The sequence below is a fragment of the Pithys albifrons genome, chromosome 1 (assembly GCF_047495875.1).
Source record: "Pithys albifrons albifrons isolate INPA30051 chromosome 1, PitAlb_v1, whole genome shotgun sequence".
In the NCBI taxonomy this organism is placed as follows: domain Eukaryota; kingdom Metazoa; phylum Chordata; class Aves; order Passeriformes; family Thamnophilidae; genus Pithys; species Pithys albifrons.
In genome coordinates this window covers 123,160,367-123,185,130 of record NC_092458.1, presented here as the reverse complement: position 1 = coordinate 123,185,130, position 24,764 = coordinate 123,160,367, and the positions used below count along the sequence as shown (strand labels likewise).

At 42.0% G+C, this 24,764-nt stretch overlaps 1 protein-coding gene across 1 annotated transcript in view; it reads right to left on the bottom strand.

Moving 5' to 3' along the window:
- The window catches only part of DSCAM (DS cell adhesion molecule), a 465,618-nt gene that overhangs the window by 74,150 nt on the left and 366,704 nt on the right, over positions 1-24,764 (bottom strand). Inside the window, exons 17-20 of the mRNA XM_071566625.1 lie at positions 19,398-19,638; positions 17,644-17,790; positions 15,786-15,941; positions 6,957-7,090 (exon numbers count right to left, since the gene is read on the bottom strand). Of these exons, the coding sequence (XP_071422726.1) occupies positions 6,957-7,090; positions 15,786-15,941; positions 17,644-17,790; positions 19,398-19,638 (678 nt within the window). The remainder of the gene's footprint in view (positions 1-6,956; positions 7,091-15,785; positions 15,942-17,643; positions 17,791-19,397; positions 19,639-24,764) is intronic.

The following is a 24,764-nucleotide window of genomic DNA, read 5'->3' as shown; positions in this document are numbered from 1 at the left end:
GAATGTGCTGTGTTTGGGAGCTGGCACCAAAGCTGTGAAATAACGATGAAAAAGCTAAAAATAGTACATGTGGTACATTAAAATAAGACGCATTTTAAATACCATCCAAAAGAAGGTTTTAAAATAACCCCAAATTATACACCATTTCTATGCTAAATAAAGAACATGAATTAATAAACATAAATATCTTCATGCTGTAAAAAGTACTATATAGATACAGTGATAAATACTGCTTGTAATACACAAATCAATGAACATATATTTTAAATTCAACCCTGCAGATTCTGCTGACTCCAAATAAGCTTCTGTTCAACAGTAACTTTTTCTGCTTAGCCAACTTCTGCCAGCTCCCTCTGCCCTTTTTCAGAGACTTTCAGCATCCTTTCAATCACTGAAGCTTCTAGAGTATGCAAACAACCATTTGGGGCTTATAATTGCTTTAACTCTATTTTCCACCCCTTTTTTCAAGTATTTAATCTGGAGAAGAACAGAGGGTCAGAAAACCTGATGCAAAACCCAAAGTTAGAACTTGGACAGATCCTATGCAAAATCAAGACAAAACTTGTGTCTGCCTGAAAGAATTGTGTGGAAAATATGTGAATGCTGGGAATTTCTGCCAGCTAACTCTGGTTCTTTAAAGATGCAGTTTAGGATAATTGTATATACTTCCATATCTGGTTTAAGGTGCTTATCATCTGGTTTGAGATAACCATGTACCCTTTTTCGAGTAAACAAAGAGAAGGGAAACTTTCAGAAGGAAATTTGTCCAGCTTCTCCCAGACATCCAGCTTCTTTCCTTTAATGAAAGGAAAGCCCAGAGTAAGCACAGGTGTCTCTATTGGAGGTGTGTGAAGTCAGATGAACTAAATCCCACCTTGACCCTACAAATTACAGAGAGAGAGCAGAGATGACTCTTCTTCCACAGGGCAATCCCCTGAGCCTCCTGCACGTGCCTTTGACAGGATATCAGTAACAAATTGCAAAGAACACCCTCCAGGTGTTTTCTGGAAGATTCTGCTATTAGGGAATGTATCTCAATCACACAGAACTTACTAAGAAATCAAGATATTTGGCCTGTTTTCCACTGGGACTTTTGGACACTCTGACCAGAGCTGGGAAGCTGAATTCTCTGCATTTGGGGAAGAGAGAAAGGAAACTTGGAGAAAAAGTTTTATTTGTGCCACTTGTACTCACCAGAGAAAATCCCACTGCAATACACCCTCACTAGGAGTCTGGTTATAGTTTTTCCCTCAAAGTGATGCTCTACAGATTGACAGTAAAAGGTGCATAGAGATGTGAGACACACAGGGACAGTTCAGTCACCACTGCTGCTGGTTATCCTATCAAAGGACTGAGCAGACAAGAGTGTCCATGGGAATGGTGTTTTGTGCAGACAAGAGATGCCTGATTTTTAATCTGACAGCCAGTTAAATCATGTAAATTTTTTCTCCTCTCAGTGGGTTTAAACCAAAGCAAAAAATGAAACAAATATAAAAACGTAACAAGCTTAAGAGGATGTTAGTCACAGAAAAATAAGCAAACTAAAAATACTGGTAAACTGCTTGCCCCAAACAGTCCCAGATGCTGGTCAGCTTCCAATATCAATTATGTTTCCAAGTAAATTAACTTGAGCTTTGGCCAAATATAAGATTATTTTCTTCTCCATCATTATTTCACACCTCTTCATCTACTGCATATTCCAAACCCAACTGTTTCCCAGAAATCTTCCTGGGCCAACATGAACCTGGGCTTTCAGCTTTTGGATCTTTCTAAATCTTTTGGAGACATCAGGAATTGTAGATTACAGATTTTAAAGATTCTTTTCAACGTAGGTACCTGGGGCTGACTGTGGGGTTTGTACCATGAGAGAACTCTTAATCATCACCCCTATTTCAACAATTGGGATCTGCTCTGTGTTCTGGTTCATGAACCAGCTAATGCAGTTGATGCTTTTATTATGACAGCATCAACTGGGATCTTTGCAGGAACATTCTCACTCCATTCATCTGGTTCAGCAGCATCTTGCTCTGAAATTTCTTCTCTTTCCAGTCCTCAGGTCATTTGGGACCTCAGTCCAGGTGGGTTTAAGGGGCAACTCACAGGAGAATTCCACAATCAGCAACAGCTTGATCAACTAACTCTTCAAAACTACTGTCAGGATTAAAGACCAGAGAATAAACTGGTTATTCTGATCAGAAATGCAGGGTGTTAAATATTACCTGGAAGTTTTGCAAGCTTCTTGTAGTATTTGCCAATCTTTGAGTACTTGTGCTGGAAAGTGAGGTTAAAAGCTGAGAAAATATGAACCAGTTACATCATTTTGGTGTCAAGGAACAGTATGACATCACTCAATCAGAAATACAAGTCAAAATCTGTTTTGACTGGATTAGCAAAGTGAAGTCATTATGGTTTTTGTTGCTGTTGGAGTTTTGTTGGGGGGGGATCTGCTGGTTGGTCATTCACTAATAGAAGCAAGCATAATAAACAGGCTTATCCTGCTGTTTCCAACAAAGCAGGTCATTAATTTGTGCATCTGCCTAATGCTTTCTCCATAAAAATGGCTGGATATTAATGGAAAGGAGTCATGTAAGTACAACTGCACTATAAAAGATAATAAATGAAGACCATTCTCCTTCTCAGTGATTCTCCTTTTCAGGATGCTGTCAGTTGGTTCTTGTCTTTCTTCCACTCATGTGGAACTCACTTAAGATGTGAAATGAGATGACCTCACTCCCACTCTCTGACTTCCTGATGCTGAGAGCCAAAAGCAGAGCTTGTTTGGGCAACTGTGCAGAGAAAGGGTTCAGATGTGGAAGACAAACAGCCCTGCCAATGGCCCAAAATGTCATACGAGTTTTACTGGAGCCTTTTTCCCTCTCTAACTTAGGAGACATCTCGGTGCCAATCTAATGTGTTTCTTTTCCTCAGAGAGTTGCACATGAGTTCCACCAGTGTTTGGTTTCAGCTATTGTATATAAATTTTAGGCCAACTCTCCACTTTTAAACTTCCATAAAATAATAGAATTGAGACTGGAAGATTCCTCTGGAGGTCACCCCGTCCAACCCCCTTCTCAAAGCAAGTTTAATTGTGTCAAGTTGCTCAGGAACATGTCTATTGAAGTCTTGAAGAATTCCATGCATGGAGATCCCACAGTCCCTCTGGGCTCCAGTTCCAATATTTGACCATGAGCTCATGATTTCCCCCATCCTTAAATGAAATTTTTCCCACCCTGCAGCTCAAGAAGAGCTTGGTTCCATCTTATCTGAATCATCTGATGGAGCAGATGTAGACAGCAATAAAGCCTGTCCTGAGCCTTCTTTTCTTAGGGCTGCCAGACACAGCTGGCTCAGCCTCTCCCTATAAACAGGCACTTCCTCAGCCCTTCCTGTACCAGGAAATCCCATTTCTTAACCTTCATTCTCCTGCCTTCACCACACTCCATGCTTCTTTAGGAGTTGCTTTTTGCCTGTTCTGAGATTTAAGTTTCCCAGGCTGGCCAAGCACTGCATGCTGTGTCACAGTGACCTTTCACAGACTCCTTCTGCCACCTAAATTTTATTTAATCTCATCCCACTGATCCCTCCTTAAGCAGTGCACTGACCTGAATGCAACAAGAGGTTGGCAGTGGGTTGGTTTTTTTAATCATAAAACACTTAAATCTTATTTTCTATTGCTCTTTCAAGAGCCCTGCCAGTACACAGCTACAACCCAAGCAGGTGCTGCAGCAGCTCTGCACACAAGCAGGTAGGAGGTGAAGCATCCTGACTTCTGTGCCAGGATTCAAACACTGGAATCGCAGGGAAAATCCCACTGTGTGGATGGGACAGCAGTCAACAGCAGAGCCTGGTGCTTCCCTGAGGCCTGGGCAGAGTGAGTGGGATGAGCATCCTGCTGGGAATGGGCACACCTGGAAGGAATCTGGCCAATGTGGTCTTGAGAAGCCAGATCCTATGAGGAGTTGGACATGGAAGTGGGGTCAGGAACTGCAGGAGTGTGAGCTATAAGTTAGCATAAAGGATAATTATTTTAACTTAAATTCTCTCCTTTTTTGTTGTTGTTTGCTGTGTTTTGGGTTTTTTTGATTTTTTTTTCCTGTGGTTATTTTTTTGTTTGTTTTTGTTTCTTATATTTGAAGAATGAAGGACCCATAAAATATTTCTCTATTTTTTCTGCATTTTCAGAGAAAGATATTAGACAGTTTTGCTTAATTATGCCTATAGAATACTATAGGCACAACAGTTTAACAGTGTGACATTGGCTCCTTTTTTGCCATTTATCTTGGCTAGTGAACAGACTGCAGTGGAGAATCACTTTTACTTTTTCCACACATTAATCATATTTGTGATTTGAAACATCCCAGACAAATACTGTCCTTAGGACTCTAAATATTTAAAGAGGAAATGACATTTAAAGAGGAAATGCCCCTGTTCTACACAGGGGCAGCAGAAATCTTAACAGCTCCTGCCCTTGCAAAGCAAACTGATCAGTGCAGGAGGCAGCAAATCTTCATTTTATAATGTCAGGGTTGTATAAGGGTTGTGCTTGTAATGAGGACATGCACAATATGAACAACAGAGTTAATTAGTTTTCCTGCTGGTGACTTAAACACCAAACAAAACAGTGTTTTTGTGTAAAGGACTGCCTTGTTAACCTGTCTGAAGTGACTTATGCTCAGCAAAGACTTACTGCTTGTGAAATACAACCTGCAAAAACCCTTCCATAAGTTCACCTTTAGCCTTGTGCTTTTCTCTTTCTCCCCACCGATGCTTGAAAACTGAGTTTGCCTTCACACTTAAACAGCAGACTTTTAGCAAAGATATTTTGCAACCAGGGCTGTGATTGATGAAAAAAGTCTGTTGATGAAGTTTTTATGACTCTAATCCTCCAACTACAGCACTTGCTACTTATGGTGACAGAAGAGATGTTAAGGACACAGGTCTTTTATTTATTCTCTTGCTCACTCTAATTTAAGACCTCTTCCTCTGTCAACTACAGGTCTCTGCCAACAGTGAATCAAAGAAGAACTTCCTGGGATCTATAAAGTGTCTCTGCACAGCAGTGTTTGCATTTGAGCATCTCTGCAGCAGGCTGGTTCCACTGCAGAGCAGCACTGAATGAAACAGCTCTTTATTTCCCAATCCTTTCAAGAATAAAAGAGAACAGAGCATTTTGTTAGAAATAAAGCTGGAGGAGTGTGTCCTATATTAAATGTGACCTGGGGTCTTGAATTTATTTAAAGATACCCAACTTGGCTTCTGGAAACCGACCCCTCAGTGTGATCCCTGCCTCACTCACCCCACAGGACTTAGAGAGATCTTCTCTGTAAGCCACAGTTCTTGCTGGTCTGCAGAATTCTAGTGAGAAGGGGTACAGGGCCTGTCCTCATAGAAACACATTGCACCTTTGTGCCATATACACATTTATGTATGTGCATATATATATATTTATATATAAACACATACCTATATATATATAAAGGTTACAGCAGGATCATGAAATCATAGAATGGTTTGGGCTGGAAAGGACCTGAAAATTCCAATCACCCGTGCCATGGGCAGGGACACCTTTCATAATTATACATTTTAGCAATTAGTAAAAAAGATAAACACCTCCAAGCTGCCTCTGCCTTGGACTAAGTTATGCAGTGATACCCCTGCATCGTGGCACAATGAACACCAAAAAAACACAGCAGTAAAATTCAGTTCAGGCCAAGGCCAGCAGAAAAAAAAAATGAACTACTCTTGTTGTCCATCACTGAGATGCTCCACAAGGCAACCACACAATAAACAGTTTTGTATGTGAGAGAACTGCATATTAGAGGATGATATTTTTAGCTGAGGATGTTTATTTTGCTGGTGGAAAAAATGTTGGTAGCAAAGCCTCAGGAAGAAACGCTGCAGCTTTGTGCATGGAAAGTATCTAGAGAGGGCCAGCAGCACCACCTGGTGTTCTCTCCAAGCCCCCATAGAAGCCTTTGGTCCCCACTCAGACCAGTCCTCTCCATTCAGAACTGTTTAACACACTGTGAGCCACAGAAATGTACAAATTACATTTAAAAGATGTTAGGAGAAAGCAGTCCCAAAATAAAAATCATGGGATGGTTTGGATTGGAAAAGACCTTAAAGATCATCCAATTCTAACCTCCTGCCATGGGCAGGGACACCTTCCACTAGCCCAGGTTGCTCCAAGCCCTGTCCATCCTGGACACTTCCAGGGATGGGAACCTCACAACTTCTCTGGAAAAATGAAAAAAACTTTTTATCCAAATCCTGGATAAAGCTTAAACTCAAATCTGAAATATAAAATAAATAAGTACTTTTTTTCAATATACATGGAAATAAATATGCATGGCTACTCACAAAGAGCAATTTGCCCCTGGCTTTAAAGATAACTGGATTTCTTTGTGACTCAGAGAAGGAGAAAGATAACCTGATATTCAATTTAAATTTCCTCTTGTCACCTCCTCAGCAAGTAACAGTATGTAGAGTTAGAGTGGGCAAATACTCCAGCCATAGACAAGCTTATTCACAAGCAAACACATTTGTTTATAAGCCATTATGTTACTTCACACATGAATAGTCAAGCCCAAAAGACAGGAACTTGGATAAAAACAGATCAAGGATGGGTACATGAATATACCAGGGCTTGTGCAGCTGGTCCTCTAAAACACAGTTTGGTATCTTCTAAACAAACCAAACCTCCAAAGATACCCCAATTATGAGTTTTGAAATGACTTGTGAGCCAGTGCTCTGCTATAGGTTTGAAACAGTGCAAAAGTTTGATAGGTGGGAAAATCCAAACCCAACTCCCAATCCCCTGCGTGGCCCCAGGATGCCCCTTTGCCCTCGCTCAGGGTGAGCAGCAGGCAGGGGATGAGGTGGGGAGGAGAACATCAGGCACTGAGCCCCTGCACACAGCGTGGTCAGGGGGCACCAGGCAGGGCTGGGGCACTTACTGTGGGGTAGGGGTGGGAGCAGAACACGGTGTATTTCCGAATGATGCCGTTCAGCTTGAGGGGAGGCAGCCACGACACAAACACGGTGGAGGCCGAAGCTGCAGCTGCTTTGACACCAGCGGGAGGACCTGGAACTGGAGAGACAAGATGTGTAAGAGCACCCCAAGGTCATCCCAGTGTACCAGAGGAGTGAAGAGGAAAAGGGGAGCATGATGCTTTGGTAACTGTGCCCCAGGGCTGAGGCGGACACTCTGTGTGAGGGAGCAGCCCCTGAGCTGCTCATGCCAGAGGAGAGGGTTTGGAGGGCTGTGCCCCCAACCCTAAAAGGGGAGATTCTCTCCTTCAGAGGGTCCAAAAGCAGCAGCTGCCACTGATGCTTCACTTTTGGTAATGTTTCCCTCCCAGCCTGCATAGAATCACAGAATAAACCCTAAAATTCATTGGGTTGGAAGGGACCTTAAAGATCATCTCATTCCAACCCCCTGCCATGGACAGGGACACCTCCCACTAGCCCAGGTTGCTCCAAGCCCTGTCCAACCTGGCCCTGGTCACTTCCAGGGATGGGGCAGCCACAGCTTCTCCGGGCACCCTGTGCCAAGGCCTCACCACCCTTACAGTAAAGAATTTCTTCCATAGATCTAACCTAAATTTCCCTTCTTTCAGTTTGAACCCAAATGTGCGTTGTCTGTGGTCAGTGGAAATGCCAAATAACATATTAAACAGACAGCTTTGAACACACAACTGATGCCAAATTATTATTCACTGGATAAATAATACACATGTGATCATTTTGATGGCCTTGCACAGTAGAACTGTAGAATTTAATGAAGTGGAGTGTAAATGAGCACTTAGCACTGCCTGACATGACCCAGGTCTAGCGAGTGCTGTGATGTGTGAGGAGATGCGGCCACACAGTGTCCTTGTCCCTTGTCCTGCCCTCAACAGCTCAGACCTCTGTCTGGCACTGAGTATGTGAACACTTATCTCTTTCTCTAATTACAGCAGCTATGCATATAACCCACCAAAAACTGTCACAGAGAAAGAGGAAAAACACCATCCTGTGTAAAACCACGTGGGAAAAGCTTCAGCTAGAAAATACTAAAATCTTGCTACATAATCTTAACTCTATCCCTTTGAATGCTTGCATTTTGAGAAAGGCTTTCACTTCATGAGCATATGTTGTTTTTCAAACACATATTACAGTGTACAATGTTCTCCAACTTTGGAAACACTGTTATGCTAATTTGAAAAAACCCTACAAGTTTCCCTGCATGCTAAAATATCACATTATGCAGAAGCTTGTACTTAAATAAAATAACAAGGGCTACATTTAACATCAGAAGAAAAGGTTTTAAAGTTTCCTGAAAAACATACCTTTTATCAAAATATTTGAAAACACTTAAACCAAATAAATAAATAGAAATATATTTTACACTTCATGTGGTCAATATTCATGTCAAATTATTAAAGCAGGTATTTTGTGCTGGAAATCACTATATGGTAATAAAAGCAAAATGAAACACTTTGAAGGAATCTCTTCTATACAGAACTTTGGTTTCATGAGGGATCTCATGTTTTTATCTCATTTCCAGCAAAACAACCAGAATGTTAAAATTTGCATCAAATTAAAATTGCAGTGTTTGATCAGTTTTAACTTAGAGAAGTTACTGTGGAGCACAGATGCAAAACCCCCCTTGTCCATCAAGCTGATCTTCACAGGTGGATTCTGAATCTTTGTTCTACCTCATTTAAATAAATAGATATTATGGTGGTACAAAACTTTCCCTGTTGAGAGCAGCCAGGCAGCCTTGGATCTAAATTTGCTCAGCCTTGTGGCAAGTTGTGAAAATAATATAAGGAGAACTTCAATTGTGTATCTGCTCAAGTCCTGCTGGAAGATGGAAAAAACCGACAGGCACCACTCAGTGCAACATCCCTGAACATGTATTTTCTATTTATAGTGTGCTGAGAGAGCTAATTAGACATCAAGTGAGAACGTCATGATGATAATTGCATGCAAACCCAGCCCCTTGCTGCAAAGGGGCTAATTCAGTTAGCAGTTCTATCCAGTGCAGGGTAAATATTGATGCTTGACAGCATTCAACTTGTTATTTATACCCAGCTCGTTAGAAATGCTATTTGCTCCTGCTGCTGAAGAGTGAAAGCTGGCTCTCCAGGGTAATTCCCTAAACCACAGGAGGATTCCTTTATGGTTAGCAATGTTTTCTGGAAATCACTGCAAATAGATGTATGAGGTTAAGGTAATTTATTGTTAAATTAGGGGGTGATCTATAGGGACAGGTTCTGATGGTAATTGGCCATGGCTGTCAACCATTGAGGGATTAGCTCAGAATTCATCAGGCTTTTTCCAGGCAATGGACATTTGTGGAAAACATTCCTTGTCATTGCTGTGTTACTGTCTGGTATGAGACCATGAGAAAGAGGGGCTGGGAAGAAACTCAGGAAAGTCACATTTCTGACCCCCGTTGTGTAGGGGTTGGAATCAGGCAACAGTTTTTGCAGTGGTGCCAAAATCATTCTGAATGTCCATTTATTAGTCCTCTTTTGGATTCACTGTATTTGTTTGCTGGGTTGTGCATGTGCAAATGACTGTGTCATTCCATTGTGGGTGTGGAAGTGTTCAGAATTCCTTAGCTATCTGCTGCCTTCCTGACCACCACTGTCCTCTATCCAGAAGGTAAAGTCATGGGACAGACTCATCCTCTGTGCCTAAACAAGACTATTATGAGATAGCTCAACGCTAAAGGAAAATTTCTTGCTAAACTTGGGTTCTTGGAGTATCTGAGGAACTTCTGGCCAGGCAATGCTGTGCCTGCCTTATCTTGGAGAGGTAAAAGTCCTGAGTCTTGCTCAGCCAATTTGAAGTGTTTTCCCTCATTTCCACTGCACCCTGCAGCCTTCCAGGCTTCAGCATTATGAGGCAGCAGTACCAGGAGACTGAATTCTCCATGGACCTTTATTTAGCACACTGATTCCCACAGATCCCAGCAAAAACAAGCTCAATGTGCACAGTGCCACAGTTTCTTGGTTTTCCCATGGTCTCCAGGGGTAAAATAAGGTAAGAAGCCAAAGGACAATCTGGGCTGAGCACAGGGAAACAGAGGAGTGCTTCTAGACAACTTTGCAACCTCCCAGGGAGCACATTTGGCAAATTTAAGATCAAAGATGGCCTCATTCTCCAGCCAGCAAGGCTTTGAAAGCCACAGAAATAACACGCTGCTTTCATGTGGAGGAGAACACTTTGTATTCCTGACAGTGCAAGTGTCAGAGAAGGCAATTATACTGATACAGTGAGTCTGGGAAACAGCATTGAGATGTGCCAGATAATGGGGAGGAGCTCCAGGAACTTTCTCATTCTCCTTTTGCTAAGCAGAGAGATTAACACCATTTTTCTTCACAGTCCTGAGCAGCAGGGAGGCAAATGCACAGAGAGTGCTGCATTAACAGTGATGTCACCCATGTATCAGAAAACTGAACCCTTTTCTCCAGCAGGTTTTTAATTCTGCACAGCACAGGACTATCCCATTGCCTGTTGCACTTGGAAAAATCAAAATAAAATAAACTCCTGACTGCTGCCTACAACACAGACCTAAGCCAGCCTGAACACATTCACATGTGCTGCACACCTGAAGTGGCTTCATATTTAGCACACCATTTCTACCAAATCCTGCCAGTTCCACAAGGGAAATGTTGATTATTACTGTGCACCTTTTGTTTCTTAATAAAAAAGATAAAATTGGAGATCTTTGACACTAGAAAGCAATGCATTAAGGGGTCATTAAGGGTAATTTGCCATATAGAGCCCAGACATCCTCATCAGCTGAAGGAGCCCAAGCAGAGCTCTGCTCCAATGAGTACTGAACATGCACTTGATTGGATTGGTGTTTTTTCACTGTAAAACAAACATAAAGCTTTGTGAGGTGCTATCTGTACATCCATCTCTCTCATGCCAGCCACCAGGAAGGTTGGTGTCCAGAGAGAGAAAGGAGAGGAGGGAAATGTCTCTGGATTCAGGCCGAGTCTTGCAGTGAGGCTGGTAGAGGGTTTCATGCTATTCCTCCTCCCTCCCTGCAGCTGTTCCCTACCTGCTCCCTCCCTGCAGCTCTGCCCTTTTTCTGGGTGCCAGAGAGCTGGAAGGACAGCACTGCTGCACCCAGCAGAGTCTTGAGTGAGTACAAACAGCTTTCTGTGCATGGGAATGCTTTCCTCTAAAGGATCTGACACAAGAGAGGAACGTGCATCACAGAAAGCCCTGCTGCAACCTCTGACAGGCAGCTGGTAAAATGCAGCCATGCCAGACCAAATTCCCACCTGCAGGAAGCTTTGCCTGACCATGCCCTGGGGGTTGTGTCCTTCCCTGGCCAGTTCTCAAGGTCAGGGGTGCTGCTGCCAGCCAAGACCATGTTTTGGGAATAAATGAATTGTTTCAGGTATAGTTTCCTTATATTGCATCTGCAGCACAGCAACAGAGAGGGAATTTGTCACACACACTCCCTTTTGCTACAAAATGGAGTAGATTTTGAAACCGTATTTTGAACACAGCAAGGAAAAGAATTTGAAGAACTATTTTAATTTTTAATGTTTCAGTAAATCAAGTCTTCAGGTGAAGAGGATGAGCAGCTTGTTAGAAGCTGTAAAGTGGGAAGGGCACAGGACAAAACCACAATGAATTCTTAAAAATTGGACATTTCTGCTTGGCTTGTTTTCCTATCAGGGGAACTCCAAAAGGAGCAGTTTCTTTTTCTGAAGGCTAAGGGGAGAAAAAAAGCCAGACAAAACCCCCAAGTATGTTCACACCGAGAGGAAAGCTCATTTTGTGAAAGCTCATTTGCTGTTACTTGCTCGAGCTGTTCCCATTTTCTCAGCTGCTCAGCAGCAGGGTCTGACCTCTGGTGTCTAAAACCAGTATCAAACATTACAAGAAATGGAAGCCTTGACTCATCCCATCCAGGCTGGCTCCTTCACTCCCAGGGTTACACTTGTTTTGCCCCATTGGAGATTTCAAGCCTGCTAAAGAAATTTGGGATAAAGACCAACGGAGAAGTCCCAGGAGGCCACATCTCCCTGTCCACACAGCAGTGGAACCTGATGCACCACTGATTTTATGAAGTTTCCCCTCATGTAAAAGAAATTTAAAAAGGAATTAATGATGTGATGTAGCCCCATAGCAATAATGACGTGGGGGACTCAGGAGCTACTCAGATTTACAGATTTTATTAGAGGAGGGTGGAATATCTTGTGTCATAATTTTAGCCAGAGAAGGTCTGGGAGCAGAGATTTAAGGCTTCCAGTTCTAAGCTCTGTTAAGATTCCAATTAATTTATTTCACATGCCCAGAAAGTGTTTAAATTCACTTCAGGGCAGGATCTTTTCAGTGCACTGAAATTAGTCCTACTGAATAATTCTCAACAGGAGACTTTTCCTTAGAAAATTACAGAAGAAATGTCCATTCTTTTGATTAATAAGATACCTGTTTGATGCACAAAGCTTGGCAATGTGAATGTTCTTTTTTTCCTCCTTAACTTACACAGCCTTAAGGATGTTTAGATCCAGAACTTTGGGGTTGGTTTATGCTTGACTGCAGGCCTTTATGTCTTTCACTCCTAAACTTTACTTGTGAAGCTGAAGCAGACCATGAAATCATTGTATTTTCTGAAGCACCTTTCCATTTAGTTTTCTGGAGAAAAGATTTAATGAATGGAACCACTGTGAGGCATCAGAAAATATCTGAAAATATTAGTCTTGCTGCCTGGGGGTGAATTATTGCTGAGCTGCCAAGAGGATTAAAGATGAGAGATGAGCCCTGGCACAGCTGTCAAAGATGGGCTGAGATGTTCTTCCCTCATCCCGGGGCCTGTCTGATCTCAGAAAAGGACAGAGCAAAAGAGCCACCAAGAATTAGTGAGAAGCAAACTAGGAAAAGGTGGGTTAAGGGGGGAAAAAAAAAAGAAGGAGAAAAAAAAGAAAACAAAACGTTATTTGAGGCTTCTGATGTTTGAGACCTGTTGCAGACAGGTCACAGGAGACTGAGGTGTGTGTCACCAGAGAGAGCAATGAGCACAGCAACCCCTTAGATAGGAAATACTCCTAGAAAGCAGTGAGTGATCCATCACTTTTCCAGGACAGCAGGGCAGAGGGAAGGACTCACCCACGTTTCAGCAACAGAAATTGCATCATGGTGGGTCCCTAACTGACACAGGGTACTTAGAGAGGTTGTGGAGTCCTCATCACTGAATTTGGGAGAAAGACAATGAATACCAGCGATGGCTGAGATGCAACTGATTCCCTTTAGAGCAGAGGAATGGTCCTGGAGAGTTGTCAGCACCTTTCAGGATCATTAGACCTTGTTCTTGTTGTCCCCAGTGAGAGACAAACCCATTGCTGGCACCATTGCTGCCCTCAGAGCAGCTCCAAAAGGTGAAGGAACCTCACACAGAGACAGGATGGTATCTGCTCCCAGGCATGTGTTGGTAGCTTGTAGCTCCCACAGAGCTTTTAACTCCACAGAATCCAGTGCCTGCACTCCCAGTGAGCTGCTGTGACTCCTCCAGCACGTGTGCCATGAAGTGCTGAGCCAGGACCCAGGAGTTGTCTCTGCAGTTTGGCTTTTCAGGGATTTCTGGAAGAATGTTTCTTACTGCCCCCTGACATTGGACTGGCTGGTCAACACCACAGAGTCATCAAGGTTGAAAGATCACCCAGTCCCATCATCAATCAGCCCAATACCACCAAAATCACCCCTAAACCATGTCCCCGAGGGCCACATCCAAACACTCCTGACACAACAGGCTGCTCAGAGGCACAGACCAGCAAGAACATTCTTGTTGTTCTCAGGGCTCCTCTGACATGAACTGCATGTCTCCATGACCAGCCTGTCCCTGAGGTCCTGGGACAGTGTGGGACATTCCTTCTGTCTGCTGGTGTCATAAGTCTCAGTTCCAAAGCTCAGGGGGGAAAGCCTTTGTGCTCAGAGAAGAATCATCATGCTGGGATCTACTTGGCAAAAAGTAACTTGAAAATGCAGCATGTGATCTTAGAGTGCTACTTTTTAGCTTTATGCTTTGAAACAAAACCATTTAATTCCAAGCACTGGGTGTCCTGAGATCACCTGACTCACAACTTAGGTGCTTCAAAGTAGTTGTTGAAGGACTTTATACTGGGATCAGAACCAACTAACATCCATTGTTTAACATACACAAGTCTAGAGCCAAGTAATTTCCATTTACTGCATCCCCTGGACACAACTACAGTTGGGGCCAGGTGGTCTTATATGTTGATTTTAGAATGAGTGCCTTGATATTTTATAGGAAGAAATAATAACATTTATCAAGTAATTTTTTTATTGGCAAAAACCTTCATCAAGTTAGTTAATCTCTTGGCACTTTTGTAAATCTCATTACAAATAAAAAAAAGTTAGTGAATATATTCATATATTCACAAGCGACCAGCAAGCTGGAAAAGCAAGAAAGAAAAATCCATGGACTAATTTCCTTGAAATCATATTGCATAAATCATAGGAGAATTTACCACTCAAACCTTGTTCATGTGACTTCATTGCTAGAGATCTAAAGAGATATTTGTACATCTCATAGAGGTTTCAGGGCATTAAACAGGTTAGGGACAAAACTCCCACTGAATTTGGAATTCTAGGCATTCAGAAACAGATCCATGTGTGGCATCCTACTGAGGTGACCTGAAGTGATTTTTGTAGTTAAAGTTCCAAGGAAGTGATTATGAAATCTCCTGTGTATGTGTCTGTGTATGATTATAAGTTTCTTAAACTTTCAGCATTAGGACTTAAATTTTCCATGCTTTGGTCTAGAAACAAAGGTAAGATGTTTTTGTTCTTCATTTTGCTTTTGAAGGCAGAGGTATGTGGAGGATTTTATATATCTATATATATAAAAAAATATATATATACATACTGAAAATAATACTCTTAGAAGGATTTAAGTTATGTAAAACAGTCCCAGAAGAATCTCTTCTCCTTTGCCCATTTTCATGCAATCACAGAATGGTCTGTGTGGGAAAGGATGTTAAAGCCCATCCAGTGCCACCCCTGCCATGGGCAGGGACACCTCCCACCAGCCCAGGTTGCTCCAAGCCCCATCCAACCTGGCTTTGGACAATCCCAGGGATGGGGCAGCCACAGCTTCTCTGGGCAACCTGTGTCAGGGCCTGCCCACCCTCACAGGAGAGAATTTCTTGCTAATATCCATCTAACCCTACTCCCTACCAGTTTGAATTCACTGCCCCTTGTTCTGTCCCTCCAGGCCCTTGCAAATAGTCTCTCTCCATCTTTCTTGTAGCTCTTTCAGGTCCTGGAAGGCCACATCAGGTCACCCCAAAGCTTCTCTTCAGGCTGGAGAATCCCAGCTGTCCCAGCCTTTCCTCCCAGCAGAGCTGCTCCATCCTCTGCCCATCCTGGTGGCCTCCTGTGCACTCACTCCAACAGGCTGATGTTCTTTTCCTGGACACCCTAAAGCTGGATTTTCAATCACTTTGAAAGAATTAACTCAAACTCAAAACTCTCATATAAGACCCTGAAGTAATAGAAAAAAAAATACTAAAATGAAATACAAACTTTCCTAAAATAATTAGTGTTAACTCCAAACTTCTGTCTCACTTGAACTGGAGTCTTGGAAACACTCAGGTTGTCCCCAAAGCCGTGGGCACATCCACCTCCCCCTGTGCTCCTCACTCCAGACCTCCAGACAGAAATCCCACTCTGCCTGTTTGTGCACAGTGTCTGCCTGAGACACAGCCCCATCTCCTGGGAGTGGGAATGGAGAGGCCTTTCCTCCTTACCATCCTCTTTGGTGCGGGTGAAAATCTGCTCGCTCCTCACTCCGTCCCCGGCCCGTGTGAAAGCCAACACCTGGATGCTGTAGTTGGTGTATTTTTCCAGGCCATCCAGCTCCAGGGATGGCTGTGTGGTAGTCACATTCTTTATCTCTCCTAGTTCTAGAAAATAAAAAAGAAAAATTGAGTTATTGCCAAGTCCACTTTTCTCCCAGCTATTGGTACCCACTGTGGAAATCTTGGGGATTAAAGTGTGTCCCAGACAAGTAACGCTTCATTATTATAAGACAGCACTGAATTATAATGAATTAAAATTTCTTTATGTCCTGACTTCTGACCTTTTAAAACAGACCCAGTTTTCACTTTCAAACTCTACTTTTGCAGTATTTTTTTAATACAGTGCAGAGAATTGAAAAATTTGTACAAGTAATGAGATTTTTCATAAAGAATAGATAACAACAAGAGATTATTGTGAAACATTCCCTAAAGAAAAAAAGGAGAGAGTCAGTTATCTTCATAAAGATTCTCTTGTTTTGAGAAAGACCATTTCTCATAGGGAAAATGAATAAAAAGTCCCCTTTATTTTAAAATACATAGCGAGTGCTGCTGCAAAGCACTTGATGGCAGTAATACCAACTAGGAAGAGATTGAAACACAGGAAAATCAGATTTACTTGCAGAAAGATGATGCTCTTCATATGAATTTTTTTTTTTGCAGCAAGCTAAGAAGTACAACCCATGTGGCAGAAAAGCTTTAAACATATTTAGGGCAGAAAATAAAGCTGAACAAATGAAGAAAATCCGGTTTTAAGCATTGCATGAACATCATCTTTTTTCATCATGTTGTAGGACATCACACAGGAGCTTAGAGATGCACTGACAACATCCACACAGGATCTGGTCCAAAGACTCCAAGCATCACTGAAAACATTGAATTTTATGCTCTCCATATTTACATTCTTAGTATGTCCCTCATACATTTGAAATCTTTATTTTTAAATGAATTGGTGGTTTATTTCCAAATATTTTGGAGTCTACCATTACCAGCAGGGCCCTGGGTTACATTTCCTCTCTGGGTTCCCCTTGCCACACTCACAGTGGCCAGGATTTGCATTTTGAAGTGAACTATGGCTCTGGTGGATGAAAGCAAAAGCAGGGAGACAGCTGTGGAAAATCCACAGGGCCAACAGGAATAAAGGCACGTGCATCTCAAACCTGCTAACGTTTAATTTACAAGAAAGGAACCATACACTGAATTATCACCATGCGATAAATCGCAGATTAGTGAGGCAGCTCATTTCTCCTTTGATCCTTTCCCTCATTCTCTGCTCTGGAGTTTATTTCCCCAGGAATTATGCTCAGAGTACAAAACATAAGCACAACAGAACAGGCTGTGAAAATAACAAGCCTTTTCCGAAAAGATTCCTTCTTTTGCCCTCAGCTGTGGAGATGAAATGTGTCCCATCAAAAAATAAGTGATAGTGCATCAAGTGGGCAAACAGATAACCCACCAATCAAAATGAAGCACAAGTTTGGGTTGGTCTGTTCCAAGTCCACATCATCATTCTTCATGAAAAAACCCCTGTGGTGGACTCTGAATGAGGTGAAAATTGATCAGCTCATGTTGGGTACCAACATGGTCTGTGGAGTGTTGCAAACCTGCAATGGAAACTTCCCCTGAGGAAAAGCTTCTCCCTCCAGGCAGGTTTGCAAAACCTGAGTCTGTTCAAGCCCTACAAAAAGCAGCTTTCTCACAGGTAGACAAAGTTGCTCCAAATCAAAGACAAAATGCCTTCACACCAGAGAGCAAATGATATAAAAGGCACATGCAGCTTGTTCCTTGGGAACAGACTGATGTCTCTCACCTCCATCCAAGAGATTGGCCCAGTAGATGACCCTGAAGCCTTGCAGAATCCCATTCAGGGTTTCCTTTGCCAGCGTTGACCAAGAAATGGAGATGGTTTCTGGGGATGTGGCAGTGGCTTGCACATTCCCTGGAGGGCAGCTGGGCACTGCAATAAGAGATTCACCATTTTAACACAAGGGATACATACCCTTTACATTCACTGCTATCCCACCACACACCATTAAAACCAGTTACACACTTTTAACAATGCAAACCCTCTCTTTTTGCCACAATCCACGTGCTTCTGCAAGTGCAGCTGTTTTTCCTGGAGTGACTTTTGATCTACTGTTTTCCCACTTGCTGACTAGTCTTTTAATAGGCTTTTTGTTGCTTCTTTTGAGAGATAAAAGTCCTAGTGCTGAAATGTGCAGAATATTCCATATGAAATTTAAATATTTTTTTTAAACTTTGCAGCCAAATGTGCATCTTTCTGGACAGTTCTAATGTCCATTTAAATTTGGTGGAGGGAGAAAGCGAGCACTTCTTTTAAAAAAATGGAAAAAAATGTTCATAAAGTATTTTCACTGACATTTAGAATAATTGGAAACAGTCAGTCTGTTCTAAGGCATTTTCTGTTGGCCATTTGGTGTCAAAGCAATACAGATTTTGGCATTGCCTTTAAAGCTCATGGCATCTTTAATTCTAAGAGGGACCTAAAACTGAGTGTAAACAAACAAAAAATTCTCAGGAAAAGTAAGCATGGTGGATTCTGAAGGATAAATAATTCTGTTTATTTTAACCCTAAATACATGCATGTGTGAGCACACTGCCTTCTGAGCTTTTGCAGTGACCTGCCTAGGCCTGGAAACATTTAGAGTAAATAAAACTCACCAGCCTTCCCTGAAATGTCTTCCTCAAAATCTGTAGCTCCCAAGAATTTTGGATGTGTGATATTCCATTTTTCCATGTAAGAAGCCAAAGTCCAAGCTGGCTCCACTGACTTCAGTGCACTGATGCCAATTTACAGGAGCTGAAAATGTGACCTACACTGCCTTTAGGATTATTATTTGCAGTTATACTCCTTTTACTTCGGGTATGGGATCATTCTCTTTCCACTAGAGGACTCCCTTTCATTGTTTGAGAAGTACTTTTTATGTTGTTGGGAAAAAGAAATCTAAATTGCTTCTTGGATTAGACATTTTGTCTGAAATACAGATGATTTTCCTCTCATTGGTTTGAATATCCTTGAAAAAAACCCCACCTCTCTCTTTAGGCTGACAAGGGAAGGGATTGTGCAGTACAAGAGCTTTAGTTACACAGCAGGTTAATTTGAGAACAAAAGGAAACCAGTAAAATGAACAGGATTGCTTTACCTTTCAGGGTTTCACTACTCAGATTCTCAAAACTGTGATGAGATCACTTTGAAGACCACAAAATTTGCCAATATGTAAACACCATAGGCTTCATAATGAAAGCTGTGGTCTTACTGTCATTCACAGCAGGAGATATTGCATTAATACAGTAATTTTTATTTATCTGTATGATTCTGTATCTCTTTCAATGAAAATCATCTGAGTTCACTGGTGATCTTTTCCAATCAAGCTCTTTACTGGATTTACCCCACTAAAATCTGGTCTTCTATGATCCCCACTATATATTATAATAATCACTAAGCTATAATGCTAATCACTAACCAAATAACAAATTTACCAAGTTAAAAAGATACAAAATGATAATAACACGTGCCACGGCAGCTGTTGGCCAAGGACTCACCATCCTCAAGAGTTGTGGTGATGATTTCCTGAGAAGAAGGTCCTATTCCAGCCCTGTTACACGCCTGGACCACCATACCATACTGGGTGAATTTCTTCAGGTTATTCAGGGTATAAACCTCACTGTCCCCAGTGGTGTCAATGCTGATGATGTTGAACTGGAAGTTCCCCCCTGCACTGTACTCCCGATAACCGATCTGGTACCCACGGATAATTCCGTTCTGCAAATGCTTCTTTGGAGCCTGAACAGAAAATGGAAGGTTACACACTAAGGACATGCATCCAAAGGCAAGTTTTCCCTCTAAAATTCTTGAAAAATCCACAAATTTAACATTTTTTTTCCCTACTGAATGCAAGTCTATTTCTAGGCAATAATTAGAGGTGACCTCAGCACTGTCTGGAACTCCCTGAAGGGAAGTTGTGGCCAGGTGGGGGTTGGTCTCTTCTCCCAGGCACTCAGCAATAGGACAAGGGGGCACGATGGGCTCAAGCTCTGCCAGGGGAAATTGAAGTTGGAGAGCAGAAAAACATTCTTTCCAGAGAGAGAGTGCTCAGGCATTGGAATGGGCTGCCCAGAGAGGGGGTGAATTCCCCATCCCTGGAGGTTTTTAAACTGAGCTTGGCCGTGGCACTGAGTGCCATGATCTGGTAAAGGGACTGGAGTTGGACCAAGGGTTGGACTTGATGATCTCGAAGGTCTTTTCCAACCCAATCCATTCCATGATTCTATGATTCCAATTCAAAACCACTCCCTGCACACAAAGTAGTACATTTTTACAAAGATATATAAATGCCAGGTGTGGTTTGTTCAAATCTGTGCATTCCTGTGCTAAAAGAAAGACCTTTAAATGGTTCATACACAGAAAAATCTGATAAGGAGATACTCCTGAGTGTGAATTTAGGATGTTTTGTTGTCTTATCAGGTGAATCATTCAAATTTGAGTTGATAAGGGTAAATTTGCATTGCAGGCCTATCATTTCCTACTGATTGTGTTTTTGCCAGAAGCCCCCACCATTCACTAAATCTTTAGTAAGGCATTAATTGATCTGTGGAAGGCAGTCCCAGGAGTTTATTCAGTGAGATGCATTAGGAAACTTTTGCACTGTGCTTTGAAATATGCTGCTGCTGATTTAGTGTGTAGTGGAGAAAGATGATTAGATGATGAGTGCCCAAGGCAATAATCATTTGGAAAGCAGGGATTTGCAAACTGAATAGCCACAATATCTGGCATTCAGGAATATGGACAGTACAAAATGGTTGGCAATAATTAAGTGCTGTATTTCTCCCTGACAGTGCAAGATTCCCTATACCTGACTTGTGAAAATCCTTTGTGTACTCTGCAATATAAAATGTAATCTAGAGCAAAACAGGGAATGTCAGCTCAGGGAACAAGCCTGTTATTGACAGCAAGACCTATCAAAATTCCATTTCAATAGTACTGGACTAATTTCAATATGTGATAATGTTCCTGTCTGATTTTTTATGTGTACAAGGTATAAATAGTATAAGCATTTTAAGGCACTGTTTATAATCCATGGGCAAAAAGCTCTTCCAAATCTTCCAAACTTCTTTCAAATTCCCACCAGATGCCCACGAGCTCATCTGTTCCACTGACCCATAAAAAAGGTCTTTGTGATGCAGTTTATCAGCAATGAGTTGGATTGACAGAGGCAGCAATTCCTGTTGCTACTAAATCCCATTAAACCTCCTGAGGAACGTGCTCTCAAGAACATCACTCTTTTCTGCCACAGGACCTGTCTGGTTTTTGGGTTTATAGTCCACTGGCCTAAAGTCTCACTGGAGCTTACAAACTTCTTTAGATAAACATTCAGATCTTTGCTTGCAAGTGTTTTGCCTGTTTTGAACAATTCCACGGCCTCATGATCGTTGATTGTTTGCAGAAGGTAGTGGAGTGTGGGGTGGAAACTAAAGTTAGATTCTTGTTGTTTGAATTTAGGTATCTTCACAGAATCATTGAATGCTTTGGGTTGAAAGGGACCTTATACATGACCCAGTTCCAATCCCTCTGACAATGACAGGGACACATTTCACTAGACGAGGTTGCTCAGAGCTTCATCTGACCTGGGATAGGGCATCCACAATATCTCTGGGCAACCTGTGCCAGGGTCTTACTACTCTCAAAGTAAAGAATTTCTACCTAATATCCCATCTAACCCTACTCTATGTCAGTGTGAAGCCATTTCCCTTGTCCTGTCTCTCCAGACCCTTGGAAAAAGTCTCTCTCCATCTTTCTTGTAGCTCCTTCAAGTCCTGGAAGGCCACAATTAGGTCAGCCTAAACCTTCCCTTCTCCAGGCTGAACAATCCCACCTGTCCCAGCCTTTCCTCCCAGCAGAGCTGCTCCATCCTCTGATCAACTTGATTGAGAACAAGTCTGCTACAAGACAAACAGTTTGCACAAAGCAGGAGACAACTGCAGTGCTACTGCAGGGAGTGCTTTCAGTCAAGCCTGCAGGTCACTGTGGAGGCACCACTTCAGTCATGCCCGTTCTCTCCACCAGTGTTGGATTCCACCCATGCTTGGCAAATCCACAGGAGTCTACATGGAGGTTTCTGGTCTCAAACACCAGCAGGGCTCAGAGTTTCACATCTGAAGAGCCAGTCTAAAGGCTGCAACTGGAACATTCCCATGAGTTACCATGGGTGGCTTTTCAACAAAAGTTGTTGCCATAAACATACCTTGAAATCACAAGCAACGTGCCTAAAACACGTGCACCACATGATGATAAAATTCAATCACACATTTACTGTGCATTGAAATGTTCTCAGAGCAGGACTAAAGCCAGAACAGCCTCTTCAGTGGGGATTCTGCAATGATAATACCTTCTCTTTTTGAATTGGAATAAAGTGGTAAACTTTGCATTTTTCAGAAACATCTTTATAATTGTTTTAGGTCAAGGGAATTTTTTTCTTTAAATAAAATAATAACTTCTTTTTCCACTTTGAAACATTTTACAATATAAAAAAAACCTCCAAGTCACATCAGGACAAAGCACTGCAATGTTCTGCTTCACATAAATTCAAATGTTCCTTGTTAGTATGATCTGAATGTTTCATTGTGAGTTGACTTTTTGCACACATACCACATATTTTATAAACATGCCTTCTTGTGTATAGGCACATTTTTGGAAGAATACTGAGTGAAGCAACACTTGTCCATGACTAAGTGTTCAGGGGGAAAAATATTAACCTAGTCAGTAGTCACAGAACGTTAAGAAAAAGTAAGTTTCAGTCCATGACCTTAGTGCTTATCTCACCAAATCCAACATTTGTAAAACAGGGTATCAATGCCTGTTGTGAAGTGTGACATTTTATAGTTGTGTATGCGTATATTCATAAACAGCAGAAGGAATATTTCCCATGCCTAGATTTAATGGGCTCATTTACCTAATGTAGAGTACTATGAGAAAAAAAAAGTAATATTTTTCATGCTCTTTTCTAAATGAGAACTCCTGTTTAATTCCCATTATCTCTGCACCTTTTAAACTACTTGAAGGGTTGAGTATTATTAAAAAACTCAGTCTGAAACCCAGTGTTCTATGTGGACACACAGAAATGGGATTAACTAGATCACAGACCTGTACAACTTTGCTTAACTAGGATTTTCTAAAAGTGGAACTTTAAATGAAGATTCACAAGTGGAGCAAGCTGCAGAAATGGAGTTTAATACAAGATGAAGGATAATCGATGTGTTATTCTCTGCTCCTTTTGCTGTTATTGACACTATTTCAATGAGGTTTGCCAACTTTAAACACAACCTTGGTTCTCACCACAACCCCTTCTGTGTAATGTCATCTTAGGTTTTCATGGCTAAAGCTCCACATGCCTCCAAAATAAAAATGACCAGGTTATTATTGAGGTTTTTTAGTTCCTATTTTACCTTCATGACAATATAGAGAATTTATTCCTACATTGTACTGCACACTGCAATGAGTGTTTTCTGCCCAGAATTGTGGGGACTTACCCAGAAGTTGAGATTCAGATGGGACCAAATCACATTGTGCCTATGGGGCCATCCTAAGGTACCTTTTTTTGATTAATGGACTAAAACTGCTCTGGCCAGGAGAAAACTGCAATAAATGGGCAAGTAAATGGCTCACTCCTGGCTTGGGATTTTTAAGTTCGGGGGCCTTCTTAATCAGCTGTGACAGTTTGTCATTCAGGAAATAACTCTTTTAGGAAAGGCAGGACTACACAAGCTCTAACCCTGCCCAGTACCTTCACCTTTGGCTTTGAGGTCAAGACAACAATTAGGTTTCAGCTGTGTCCACACCACAGAGAAACTTGGCACCCACCAGCTGAGCTACCAGCAGGTAAGGCAAGGACTGCAAATCAAGGCTCCATAGGTTTAATAGGCAGATCTCCAGATTTTCTGCTGCTTGGGAAACAGCTCTTTGTGGGTTCTGTGTTTCCAGGGTCCATGGGCTGCCTTTGGCCAGAGTCAGGAGCACCTTCCCAGCCCTTGGATAAAGGAGACTCCTACAGTGCCTCTCATGTTGCTTGCCCATGTCAGACACAGCTGGTGAACACATTAAGAGATTTAACAGATCTAACAGAAACTGGGTCCACAGGAATAATATCCTGAAGGTTCACAGGAGCCTGGAGAATGCAGTCTGGCAGCACAATGCACAGCAAGCTCCAAAAGTGTAACCAGCATCTGCACCAGTGTGGCACCATGTTCACAGGGTGGTGAACAGCTCTAGGACCATGGACCCACCTTTCCTGAGCTGGATATGTGCTGCATGGCTACAGGAAGGCATTTCCAAGGTCACAGGTAGCCCACACCAGCTGTGCAAAGCCATCTCTCCCTTCAGCTCATGAGACTTGCCACAGTAATGGTCTTCAATATTCAATACACAGCTCATTTTTGTGATTGTCTTGTTATATTAGATACTGTTCATTACTTGGCAAGAATTCATAAATCAAATCCCAAACATGATCTTGAGAACACACCTCCAGCTGCTCATTTGATAGGCATCAATATCAATCAATACTCAAGAGATGAGGACAGTAAGATGTACTTTAAATGTCCTGGAAGTACAAACTGAACTATATTTTAGGCAGTGTTATGGAAATGGAGGTGTGGGAATTTTGTTTGTCCCATGGCTGCCTGTTCCCATCAGCATGGATAAAATTTAATGGCAAACCCTCAGAATCCCAAATAACAGCTATAAACTCCAGCAGTGAACCAATGGTCCCTGTCTTCTCTTGCTGCTTTTAAAAACATCCCCCAAAGTGAACTTTACAAAAGGCAAGCCAAGCCTTTCAATCTGCCTACCCTTAAATCCATAAAAACAAGTTCATGCATAGAGGCTTGGAGGTTATAGCTGACTAGATCAGATGTCAG